This window comes from Zingiber officinale, chromosome 2A, assembly GCF_018446385.1.
Source record: "Zingiber officinale cultivar Zhangliang chromosome 2A, Zo_v1.1, whole genome shotgun sequence".
NCBI lineage: Eukaryota > Viridiplantae > Streptophyta > Magnoliopsida > Zingiberales > Zingiberaceae > Zingiber > Zingiber officinale.
The window spans coordinates 83,370,113-83,382,595 of NC_055988.1; the positions used below are offsets into that span (position 1 = coordinate 83,370,113).

At 35.4% G+C, this 12,483-nt stretch overlaps 1 protein-coding gene across 1 annotated transcript in view; it reads left to right on the top strand.

Moving 5' to 3' along the window:
* Positions 1-4,007: 4,007 nt before the first annotated feature.
* The window catches only part of LOC122041362 (NAD-dependent malic enzyme 62 kDa isoform, mitochondrial-like), a 34,832-nt gene continuing 26,356 nt past the window's right edge, over positions 4,008-12,483 (top strand). Inside the window, exons 1-4 of the mRNA XM_042601006.1 lie at positions 4,008-4,269; positions 4,366-4,462; positions 5,176-5,294; positions 6,049-6,216. Of these exons, the coding sequence (XP_042456940.1) occupies positions 4,084-4,269; positions 4,366-4,462; positions 5,176-5,294; positions 6,049-6,216 (570 nt within the window). The 5' untranslated portion in view covers positions 4,008-4,083. The remainder of the gene's footprint in view (positions 4,270-4,365; positions 4,463-5,175; positions 5,295-6,048; positions 6,217-12,483) is intronic.

Consider the following 12,483-nt stretch of genomic DNA (forward strand, 5'->3'; position numbering starts at 1 on the left):
TATGCAAAAGGGGGAGGATAGTGGGTCAGGTTAAAAAAATCAACTCAATTTAAACATTTTATGCTTAATGCTTGCTTTATTACTTTATTACATTTTTTTCCTAATTTTAACCAGGTTGTCATTACATCAAAAAGGAGAAGATTATTGGTGCAGGTTGCACTAATAATCTGGTTTGATGTATGACAAATAGGTTAAAGTTAGATGTGTTGTTTGTCTAACCTTTCTACCAAATGTGTAGGAGTTGACTGGTCTGAAGAACCCGACACCAAGTTGAAATCCAGCTAGGTCCACGGGACCTGATAGCTGGTGGGAAGTCTAGATGGCCCGTGGGGCCGGATATCTGGCGAGAAGTCTGGTTAGGTTCGCGGGATTTGACAATCGACCGAAGTCCAGTTGGGTCTGCAGACCTGATAACTGGTAGGAAGACCTGATGTCAAAGATAAGTCAAGCAACTGCAAGTGATAAGTAGAGGTAAGCAACTGGAGGAGAGATCCAGTGAGGACGCATTCCCTATTGAGGGAACTGTATGTGTTGGTCCAGCTTAGGTTCATTTGGGAATCCTAAATTGAGACCTTGACTAGATCCTAGTCTCGAGGAGACATGATCTAATTACTACTCATTTTTTTATGTTGTGCTAACTTTGTTTTGCAGGGTAAAAATATTTTCTATTGCCTGGACTAACTTTTTTTGTAGGGAAGAAGCTGTTGTAGAAAAGGGGAATCCGGACGCTCGGAGCAGTTCGCCCAGGCTGGTGATGCAAGCATCCGGGAGGTCCGGGCTCCCGGAGTTGATCCTGGCGGCCCAACCCGAAAATTCATCCACAAGCGGATGTGGAGTGCGTCGGCTCACCGAGCCACGTGGTCCAGGAGCCCGGAGGGGTTCCAGGTGCCCGAAATGGGCTTATATAAAGGCCTTTAACCAGGAGCTTTAGAACAACAACTACTATAAGTTTCTCTCTTGCGTATTGCTCCGAAAAGACTCCGATGATATCGAAAGGCTATTTCGAAGTTCTTGGAATAAGAGAGTGCATTTTGTTTCTTTTCAACTTGTCGATAACTTTTATTTTCAGTTCTTGTAACCAATTCCTGTAATACATTTATGAACTGATAGTGGATTGCCCAACGAAAGCACTCGGCGAGTGTGAGTCTTAGAGTAAGAGTCGTCAAATGCTCTGAACCAAGTAAAATCAACTTGTGTTAGCGCTTGACTTCTCTGTTTCTTTTCTTCTTTTATTCTTTCGCTGTGTACTTCGATTCAATTCGCTCTCGATTTTCGACGAATGCTATTCATCCCTCCTAGCATATTTTCGATCCTACAATTTCATATTATTCTAAGCTTTCTAGGTCTATCTGTCATTTCTGACACATTTATTTCTATTTTTAATTTGGTGACGAATCTACAGCTTTTCATAGATTTGTCATTCTGAGCTCTCTAGCTAGCTTGGTTGTTGAACCATTAGAGACACAATATATCATATCGAAGTTCGTTCAAATATCTACGACTTGTTATAAGGGTGGAACCCGTAATGACTATGTTTAAAGCTTAAGAAACATCATATAAATCATTTTCGGAGGCTCCAACCAATTTTAATCTTACTTTTTTTCTATAGTGTAGCTACTATAATTGTATGACAACTTAATTGTAACTACTCCAATGTGTCAATTTAGATGAAATATAATAATGAAAATAAATTACTATTTTATAACGGAGGATAATTATATCATTTTATAAGGATATGAGAGCATCCTTATGATAATAAATTAAAATAGAACATTCTTTTGACGATTCATTAAACAAAGGGGTGCTATTATGATTTTTTCCATAAAAAAATAGAGTATTTTTTTTTAAAAAAATAAAATACCTTTTTAATGATATCAAAAACAAAGGATGCTTTGTTTTTCATCCCATATTATTTCTATCCATTTAAATTAACATTAAATTGATCACTTATTAATAAAAAAATATTTTAAAAATATTCTAATAATAAATAAATTTAAAATATGTTTTTTTACAATTATATATTTTGTAAATAGTTAATTGATAAAAATGAATTTAGTAAAATTACTCATATTATTATTTATTATGTGTGAGTTTGTATTTATTTATTTTATTGAATGTGAGTTCTAAACTAATGAGTAGTTTTGTAAAAATTTAGGGTGAATAACTTTAATATTTGAATGAATGGTAGCATTTTAAAAAGTAACTACAATCATAATACCTACAATTATAATAATTATGACTATAATTATCTCACGATATAATAATTATGACTATAATTATCTCACGATATAATAATTATTATAGTTATAATATATATATATATATATATTACTTAACAATTTAATTAAGAATTTAGATTTTAATAATTAATTTTGGTGAAAGTAAAATGAATTAAATTAATATTTTTTTCACACTATAGATAAATTTAAAGTTTATTAATAATTTTTTTGATTATTTTTTACATAAAAAATAATATGTGTTGATTCTTTTTAGTCCGACATCTTAGAATTGATAATGAGCGAAAAAGATTTTATAAATACTTTGGATTGATAATGTTAAAAAATGTACCTTTCTCGATCTTTTGATAAGATCAAATATAGTACATATTTTTATTAATTTAATATCTAATATAAAAAAATTAAATTAATTTTTTTTTTGTGAGATATGAGGTTTTAAAACGGATACTAATTGATACACATTTATGTATTATATTATAGATGCAATATATATGCACCATCATAATTACTACACATAATCATAAAATATTTCAATAACAAATATAAAAAACATACTTTTAATATATTTTTTATAAATAAAATCCTATTTTGAAAAGGCTAAAATTAAAGTGCATCATTTGCATGTATACCCTACAAAAAAATGATGTTTGATTAGGCGTAATATAATTAAGTTTGTAAAATAATTAAATTTATAATGTAATATAATGTAATTAATATTATATTACTATATTTAATGAAATAATTGTATATTATACGTGTAATTTTTGATTGGAAGGATAATTATATTTTTTATTTGATGTTAATTATTTTTTATAAAGAATATAATTTATATTATTATAAATAATAAAAATATTTTACGATGGCGACAATCGACGGGCGATGGCGATGGTCAACGGCGACTGACGATAGTATCAACTAGTTGTTGCAAGAAATGGACTAAAGACATATTTGGTATATTAAATCTTAGGGTTGTAATGTAATCTAGATTACATACTATTAATTTTATAATCCAAATTATAAATTTTTTTTTTTTAATATATATTACATTATATTATAAATTTAAAATTATACCAAATAAAGTAATTAATAACTTATTACCCTCACCAAATGAAGCTATCCAACGGGTTTTATAAGTATACTTTGTAAAATTATACAAGGATATTAAATGGAAAAATAATTATTTTATTTCAATTAAAAAAAAAGGAATGAGATTGCATAATTATTATAAATAAACACATTAAAATTAACATATTAAAATGATTTCTAAATCGAGTAATATATAGAATAGACCATATAAATATTCTTATTTTTTATCTCGTTTTAAAATGTTAAGGAATAAAATAAGGCAATTGACCGTTGTGGAATTCTAAAAATAATGTACCTAATTTTTAGATTGCTCGAAGGAGCATTTATTTTTCATTTTATTTCTCCCACTAACAACACCATATTAATATTATACTTTAAAAATTAATACCATTTTAATATTGCATAAATCCTAAAATGAAGATTAGTGTAGCGTTTATTTTTGAAAATCAAATGTTTATATATCAGTAGTATTTTCTTTTAATACAGTATTAAATAAAAAAATATGTTTTTTAGAAAATCTAAAAATTAAATGTAATTTTTGAGAATTTCATAATTTTAAGTGTGCCTTCTCTAATTGCTTAATAAAATATATATATCTGTCCAATTTTCTTAATGATGAAATATTAAATAATTATTTTTTCGCTTTATAAAATAAAAATATAATTTCCTCTTTAATTATTTGTTTTAAATATCTATCGAAAGATCACAGCGCTTCCTCGCCGAGCAATAGTCCACTTTCCTTCGGGAGATCTCGTCGGTGATGGCCCTCTTCTCCTCTCTGCAGCGGCTCCTCCGGAAGCCCTCGTCCTCCTCTCAGATCCTTCAGCGGATGAAGCTTCTAGCTGCGGGTGATCCATCGAGATCCTTCACCACCTGCGAGGGATCTCGCCCCGCCATCGTTCATAAGCGGAGCCTCGACATCCTTCACGATCCCTGGTTCAACAAGGTACTCAATAGCGCATCAGGCCCTTCAAGTGACTGTTTGAATTTCCTGCAGTTTGATTGGATTGAGTTGGTTGTTGGTTTATTTGATACTCGTCAGGGCACAGCTTTCTCGATGACTGAGAGGGATCGCCTGGATCTTCGCGGGCTTCTTCCTCCAAATCATATGACACCGCAGCAGCAAATTGAGCGCTTCAGTATGCCTTTTGACACGTTTTTCTACGTTTTGTGTTCTACTCGGAAGTCAGTTCTTTATTTCGTTGGGAGTAGACTCACGCACCATTCACGAAAAAGTTGTATTTTTTTTGGTCTTTTTGTTCTGTTGCGATTGGTTTACTGATTACTATAATTTACATATTCTATAACTTTGATAACACGAGTGTTCATCCGGTGTACCGTTAAACTTCTATAGATATCTACTAAGTTAGTTGTGTTGTCTCAGCAAACCATTCCCCTCATTCTTGAACTGGTTACATTGTGCTAGTAAATGTTGCCTCTCTTTTATTCAAATAGAAGGCCTTGTTTATGCTTGTGGGTTGGGTGTGAGTGGTAGCGGTGTGCTCTGGAAGTCTTAGGAGAGTTCGCGAGAAAACAAAAGATGAGTTCTTCTCTTTTTTGTCGATGTAGGCTTTGAATTTTGGCCTAATTACTCAAATTGATGACACTTGTTGTTTGTTTCTTTGCATTTGATCGTCAAAGCATGAGTCAATTCAATTTAGTGTTAAGGTAATTGCTACTTGGAGGGGAAGGAGACAAAATGGAGGGGGAGGAAGAGGGAAAGGATGAGGAGTAGCTGCCTACTAGGATGCATTATTATAAAAACTTTCCTAACATTTTTTATATTTCTATTTATATCCTATCGCATTATTATATTTCCATAGTCTCTAAGTCATAGTTTCCTTTTTGACAGTGGTTGATTTAAAAAGATTCCAAGTAAATGCCAGGGATGGACCATCAGACACCAATGCTTTGGCCAAATGGCGAATTCTTAATAGATTGCATGACCGAAATGAAACTATGTACTACAAAGTGAGTTTTAAATATCTGACAAGACATTCTATTCTAGCTATTTCACACATTGTCGTTAAGAGTTTTCAAGTGATAAGTTACATTTGCACTCTTTGTTTGAATGAATTATCTGCTTTCTTGCAGGAGAAGTTGATTGTTTTACAATTTTTTATATTTTTAAATGTGTTTTGCGTAACTATTTATTCATGTGAGAATTAGAAGAAATTTAGCTTTTAGAATTTGCATGTTACCTTTTTTTTTTGATTATTGCAGAAGTTCCACCATATCCCCATGAGTGTCTAAGCCCCACTGCCTTTTGCTTTCTACTGCATTGACTTCCTCCTTTCTTTTCTCCTGTTATTGCCCTTTTTAACTTTTATCAAAATCAACTTGCTTATTGTAAGCTTGGATGGTATGAACTTAACATATTACATACTCATGTTCTTTAGCTCCATTCATATTCACTATAGTTTGACCAGACACTCCATTGTTGAGAGCAATTTCTACACAATGTAGAGAAATGCGTTATCATGTATTTTCAAAATTTCTGTAGAATTATCAAAGTAACACTTCATTACTGTGCTAATTTAGGGTCTGTCAGCATGTTCATATATGGAACTTGTTTCTTTATCCCATTACTTTTCTTAAATTTATTTCTGTTTAATATACAGTTAATTGATGTGGAACCACTTACTACTATTGCCCAAATCTTCATTTATTTTAATCTTTTGCTCCTGGTGGTGTTTTTTGTTTGTGCACTTGTTAATATGTGCAGGTTTTAGTTGAAAATATCGAAGAGTATGCACCAATAGTTTATACACCCACGGTGGGTCTTGTGTGTCAGAACTATAGTGGTCTTTTTAGAAGACCCCGTGGTATGTACTTCAGTGCAGCTGATCGTGGAGAGATGATGTCTATGGTTTATAACTGGCCAGCTGATCAGGTGTTTAATTTTATTTTTCTATATCATTGCTGATAGTTGCCATAACCTGAACTCTTTTTTTAAAGTGCAGTAATTATTTTTGCTTTTGTTTCCTAATAACTTGCTCTTTTGACAAACATACTAAATTTACTTCTTTTATCTGATTCATGAAAATAAATCTAGACATTTTTTTTTTTGAATTGGCTGATTCTTTTGGTTCTCCGGTGATCTCTTATGCCAAATTCCAAATCATATGCTTTAAACTTTTTGTTGGTCAAATAGATGACTGCTGGGTTGATAGTTTTTTTTCAAACTCAAGGATCACAGTTTGAGTTCCCTAGAAACACATCTGCTTGTACAAGTGTAGGCAGGATGTGCGAGAACAGGAGTTACACTCTCAGCCACAATGTTTGATCTCTACATTTCAGCTCCTAGCCCACAGGTCCCTAATCTTTGGCTATAAATTCCAATTTTCTGAAGATCCTGATATTTGGCTATTACAGTGGAGTGACCAATATACAAACATGCACAGGAAAAATGTGTTAGGGTCGATTTGTAGCTACAGGGGAGGAGGGGGGGGGGGTGAATAGCTCGTCGCGCTCCGGTTGTTTGCTTTGGTGATGTTGATATGCAGCGGAAAGAACTCGAAACAAGACTCATAACGCTAACACGTAGATTTACTTGGTATCCACCTCAAGAAGAGGTGACTAATCCAAGGATCCACACGTGACACACTCCACTAATGAAAACACTTCTTCTCGGTAACTACCGGAGGTGAAGAAACCTCGTACAAGACTCACACAACAAGATATACAAGAAGAACGAAATACAAGCTAATACAATAGCAAATCTTACAAGATTTACAATGAATAAACCCTAGCTTGCTCTTCTTCTAGCTTGAATACACCTCTTCACTTGCTTGGAAGTGTAACAACACTTTTCTCTAAGCCTCCAAGATCTGGTGTGTGTGAGCTCAATGGAGAAGAAAGCCTGAAGATTGGAATAGAGCTGGCGAAGAAGAAGAAGTGCGCTGCTTGAACTCGCTGTCACCTTTTGTATCTGCGTTTTTAAGGCTCCCAATCAATTGGGCTCACCCCCAATCGATTGCTACGTCAGATCCCAGCAATCTCAGCCGTCTAAAACTTGCATCCTGCGCAACGATAATATCCCAATTGATCGGCTAATTGATTGAGGAGGCTTGAATTGATCTGCCGATCGATTCAGAATGCCTCTGTGCTCTCGCTGGAAAAGGCCTGAATCGATCAGCTAATCGATTCAGCCTTCCTCGCGTTGTGCGAGAAATCCAGCCCCGATCGACCAATCGATTGACCGTGCCCAATTGATCGGCCGATTGATTGGGGAAGCTTCTGCGGTCTCGATTCAGGCTCCCAATTGATCGGCTGATCGATTGGGCCAACCTTCACTCGCACCTCCAATCGATCGACTGTGGTTTAATCGATCGGTTGATTGATTGACCTCCCTTTGACTTGCTTAACTCAAGTCCAAGGTTCCCAATTCCAACATTCGGTTAACCGTGACTTGTTAGAACTCCTCATGCCTAGCATCCGGTCAACCTTGACCTGCCGGGACTTCTTCACCAAGTGTCCGGCCAATCCTTTGACCCACTTGGACTTTTCTCCTCGTGCTAAGTGCCCGGTCAACCTTGACCCACTTGGACTTACCGTCTCGTGCCAAGCGTATGATCCATCTTGACCCACTTGGACTTCCTTCCATCAGATGTTCGGTCATTCTTGACCCATCTGGATTTCCTTGTGCCAAGTATTTGGTCACTCCTTTGACCTACTTGGACTTCCCAACACCAGGTATCCGATCAACCTTGACCCACCTTGATCTCCACGTGCCTGACTTCATTCACCAGGTTTTTCCATCTGCCTAGCTTCACTCACCAGGGCTTCCCATATGTCTAGTTTCACTCACTAGGACTTTTCTCTGCCTGGCTTCACTTACTAGGACTTTCACGTGCCTTCACTCACCAGAATTTTCCCACTGCTCGACTTCACTCACTGGGACTTTCATTTGCCTGACTTCACTCACCGGGGCTTTCACCTAGCTTCACTCACTAGGATTTTCACACTTCCGGCTCCACTCACCGGGACTCTCATCTGCTGAGTCTGCCAGGGCTTTCACCTAGCTTCACTCACTAGGATTTTCATCTGGCTTCACTCACTAAGATTTTTCCATTGCCTAACCTCTAGTTAGGACTTTCTCAGTCAAGTATCCGGTCAACCCTTTGACCTACTTGACTCTTCTTCTCATCAAACTGGTTAAACCTTGACCAGAGGGGAATTGCACCAACAAACTCCCTAAACGGACGATCGCATCTGCAACCTCCACATATTGTCAAACATCGAAACACAAACATCAAGACTCAAGCTTGAGCCAACTCAAGCTTAGTCAACCTGGTCAACCTTGACCCAAGGGATATTGTATCAATAATCTTCCCCTTTTTAATGTTTGACGATACCTTTAAGTTAGGCTAATCCGATAGCCTCAACTTTCTCTTCATGCCAATGCATGAATGAGGGTTTCGTTCATTCTCTCCCTTTTCTAGAGGGCAAACTCCCCCTTTGGATAATGAAGGCATAATTTAGACCCTACATTCTCCCCCAAACTTTCTTAGAGGGGCAAAGACCTAACTTAAACCCTACATTATCCCCCTATTGGCACACATCAAAAACTCCCCCCCTGAAGAGTTAGTCAATGTTGTTCACAACTTACCATGTTGGTTACAACACCACAATGAAGGTCCCATTCCCTTCATTGTATCCCATGCTCATCCTTTGAGCATTAATCCACTTCAAAATGCTCATCCTAGAGCATCCACAACTCAACAATGAAGATATCCACTCTCCATTGTTTTTCAATGCTCAACCTTGAGCATTTACTCTTAAGAAGGTTAACCTAGGGGTGTAAATGAGCCAAGCCGCTCGTGAGCTATTCGAAGCTCGATTCGATAAAAGCTCGTTTGAGCTCGTTTAATGAGGCTCGTTAAGATAAATAAACCAAGCTCAAGTTTCATAATATTCGACTCGTTAGCTCGTGAACATATTCGTTAAGCTCATAAATCAACTTTTAAATAAAAAAATAATAGTTTTGATATTGAATTTATAGATTTTACACTCTAGTTATGAAAAACATAGACAAATATATTAAATTTATTTATTAGAATAAAATTATAAATTTTAACAAGAATATTATAATTTTTTTAAATATATAATTTAGTTTTTAATGAATATTTAAATTTATAATTTATATTTATTAAGCTCGTTTAGGCTCGATAAAAACTCGAATAAGCTCGTGAGCCATGAATATATTCGTTAAATAAAGCTCGAGCTCGGCTCGATTATAAACGAGTCAAACTCAAACATCCAAGAGTTCGGCTTGGCTCGGCTCGATTACACCCCTAGGTTAAACACCTTTCAAGGTGCATGGAAAATTAATTTTCATGTCTTTAAAGAGTAACTCCCCCTAAAGACATGTTCCAAACTTTTATCATTGCACCAACAATGACTTGGAGTCCCTAAACCTTTAGGAAACCCCAAAACAGAAGTTTTGAGGTTTACGTATCAATATTTGAATGCAAACCTTAACCTAACTTCAATCTAGTGTTCCTTAACCATCCCTCTTTGTTTTCATCATGAAAAACACCCTTAAATGTATATAAATATATTCCAAGGGGTTAGGAGTGGTTAAAAAGGCTAAAAATGACTTAAAGTGCTGAAATCAGACTTTCCCAGCCAAAATCAGTCTTTTCAGTCGATTGGGTTGGGACTCAGTCGATTGAACTTGTTTTAATCGATCGCCCGATCGATTCCCCGAGCTTCTGTTCGCGGAGAAAACGCTTGAATCGATCCACTGATCGATCCAGGCAGGAATGAATCGATCGGCTGATCGATTCAGTGAGCTTCTGCTCACGGGAAACCCATCTCAATCGATCGCTTGATCTATTGAGACACTCCAATCGATCGCTCGATCGATTGAGACACTCCAATCGATCGGGTGATCGATTGAAGGTCTGATTTTCTGAAGGTGAATTTTAGTCGAAATTCAGAAATGGCCTAAAAATTCTACAAAATTCTAAAAATCATGAAACTTCTTGTAGACATTGTTTAGGGTATATACTATCAAGGAAAAATAGTTTTCTAAGAAAATACTTCCTATTTTCAAAGATTGGCACAAACTTAAAAATTTGTAAAAACATCAATGTTTCTTCCAAGTTTGTGTCTAACTTTTCAATGATGATTACTATCAAAAGATAGCCTTCACCAAGGTTTTCCAAAGTATATTTAAAATGATTTTCAAAATCAATTTCCAACCATGTTCTATGGGCTCATGCACATGATTTGTACATTAGCTTTCCCAATGATTGGAGTACACATAAGTGTTTTGATGAAATTAAAACTTAAATAGATGCACTAAGTCAACATCTTGAGTCTTGTTCATCATCCTAACATTTTACTTGTATCTAATGTGCACAAAAACACATACAAGTCACCTTATAGTTTTTGTGAGATGTAGATTTTGGTTTTGCCTTAAACTAGAGATCATGCATATCTATCTAGGCATTTTAGGAATTATGAACATCCACCTAGGATGCCACTTCTTAGTAAATGCCATTGTCCTTAATTACAAGGAAATTAAAATGATGCATGATGAGTTATGACATACATCAAAAAGAATATTTTTCAAAAGAAAATACAATATTGCTATATGATGTATGATATGACATGGTATTTTTATTTGTTTTTCATAATAAGAATGAATGCAAAATATGGTGTCATGACATATGATGGGCAAATAATCATGACAATTAGCATAAATAAAATATACTTTGATATTCTATCTAAGTGTTCTTAATCCTTAGCTAAACCTAAAATTGATCCTAGATTTGCCCTCATTTTCTCAAGAAAATGTCAAAACCCAACTTGACATTTCTTTTACTCTTGATTAGTTATGCCAATTAAAATTAAGTCCAAGTCTTCAAATTTTGGCACAATTTACTCTTCCAAAGAGTAATCATTTTATCCTCTTCATTTTCAAAGGTTAATAAAAATCTTGAAAATTCCTCTAAGTGCCAACTTTATCAAGGTTGGGTTAACCACCCTACCCATTGAGAGTTGACACTTTCTAAACCCATCTAGGGTGTAGAGGATATGCTCCTAGAAATCCAAAACCTATTGGTGCTCCTTGGATGTTTTAGGTATTCACTAGGGATGACTTCCCTAGATATCTTCCTACTGACCTTCCTAGGCTTGTTAGGAGCCATGGTCATTTTCTCTAGGTCAACTTTAGGGATTGTTTCCCTTGTGACCTTCTTAGTGACTTTCTTAGACTTCTTAGAAGTCTTAGTCACATTTATCGTTGTAAAGATACTCCTAGGGATAACTTCCCTTGTATCCTTGACTTGACTTCTAGATCTAGGATTTGTTCCATAGGTATATGGAACCCTATGATACCCAAACCTCTATGGCATTGGATGACTTTTGGTTTCCTAAACCTAGGTTATGCTCTTTTTGCTCCTTAAGGATACTTTCCATCCTTTTTAGGGTGTTTTCAATTTTGTCAAGCCTTGACCTCAAGACTTGATTTTCTTTCCATAAATCCCTAGATTTTGGTTTATCATTAAATCCTTAAGCAATTTTATTTCTAGGCTTATAACTAAGGTCCTTAGTGTTCTTACCTATTTTGTTATTTACCTTTTTAACCTTAGGCGTAGTAGTCTTGGCATGAAGAGCTACATATTTTTCTCTAACATTATCATGCCTACTATTTTTATGACAAATAGCATTGAAATGATAAAAATTATTTTTAGCATGTTTTTTATCATGGGACAAAGGAATAGGTTCAATGAATGATACCTTGGATTTTACCTTGGAAGCTTCCCCTTAACTTGTGCTTCCTCCTTTGATTTTGGTCGACTTCTTCCCTTTAGGACATTGACTCTTATAATGTCCTCTTTGATTGCACGAGAAGCACACAATGTGCTCCTTGCCCTTACGTTCCACGGGACCGACTTTCTTGGGCTTCTCCTTGCCCTTGGGTGCCAGTTGACCCTTCTTCTTGGCCAATTTTGGACACTTGCTCTTATAGTGTCCTCTTTCCCTACACTCAAAGTAAATAATGTGATTTTTATTATTGAAACTTGAAATTGTTATACCTTTGCTTGTAGGGGTGACACATGATCCTCCATTTGATTTTTCTTGATTTGTGGAGGTGGCACCATTTTCTTCTTCTTCACTTGATTCGGAGGTAGAAGCTTCCTCTCGC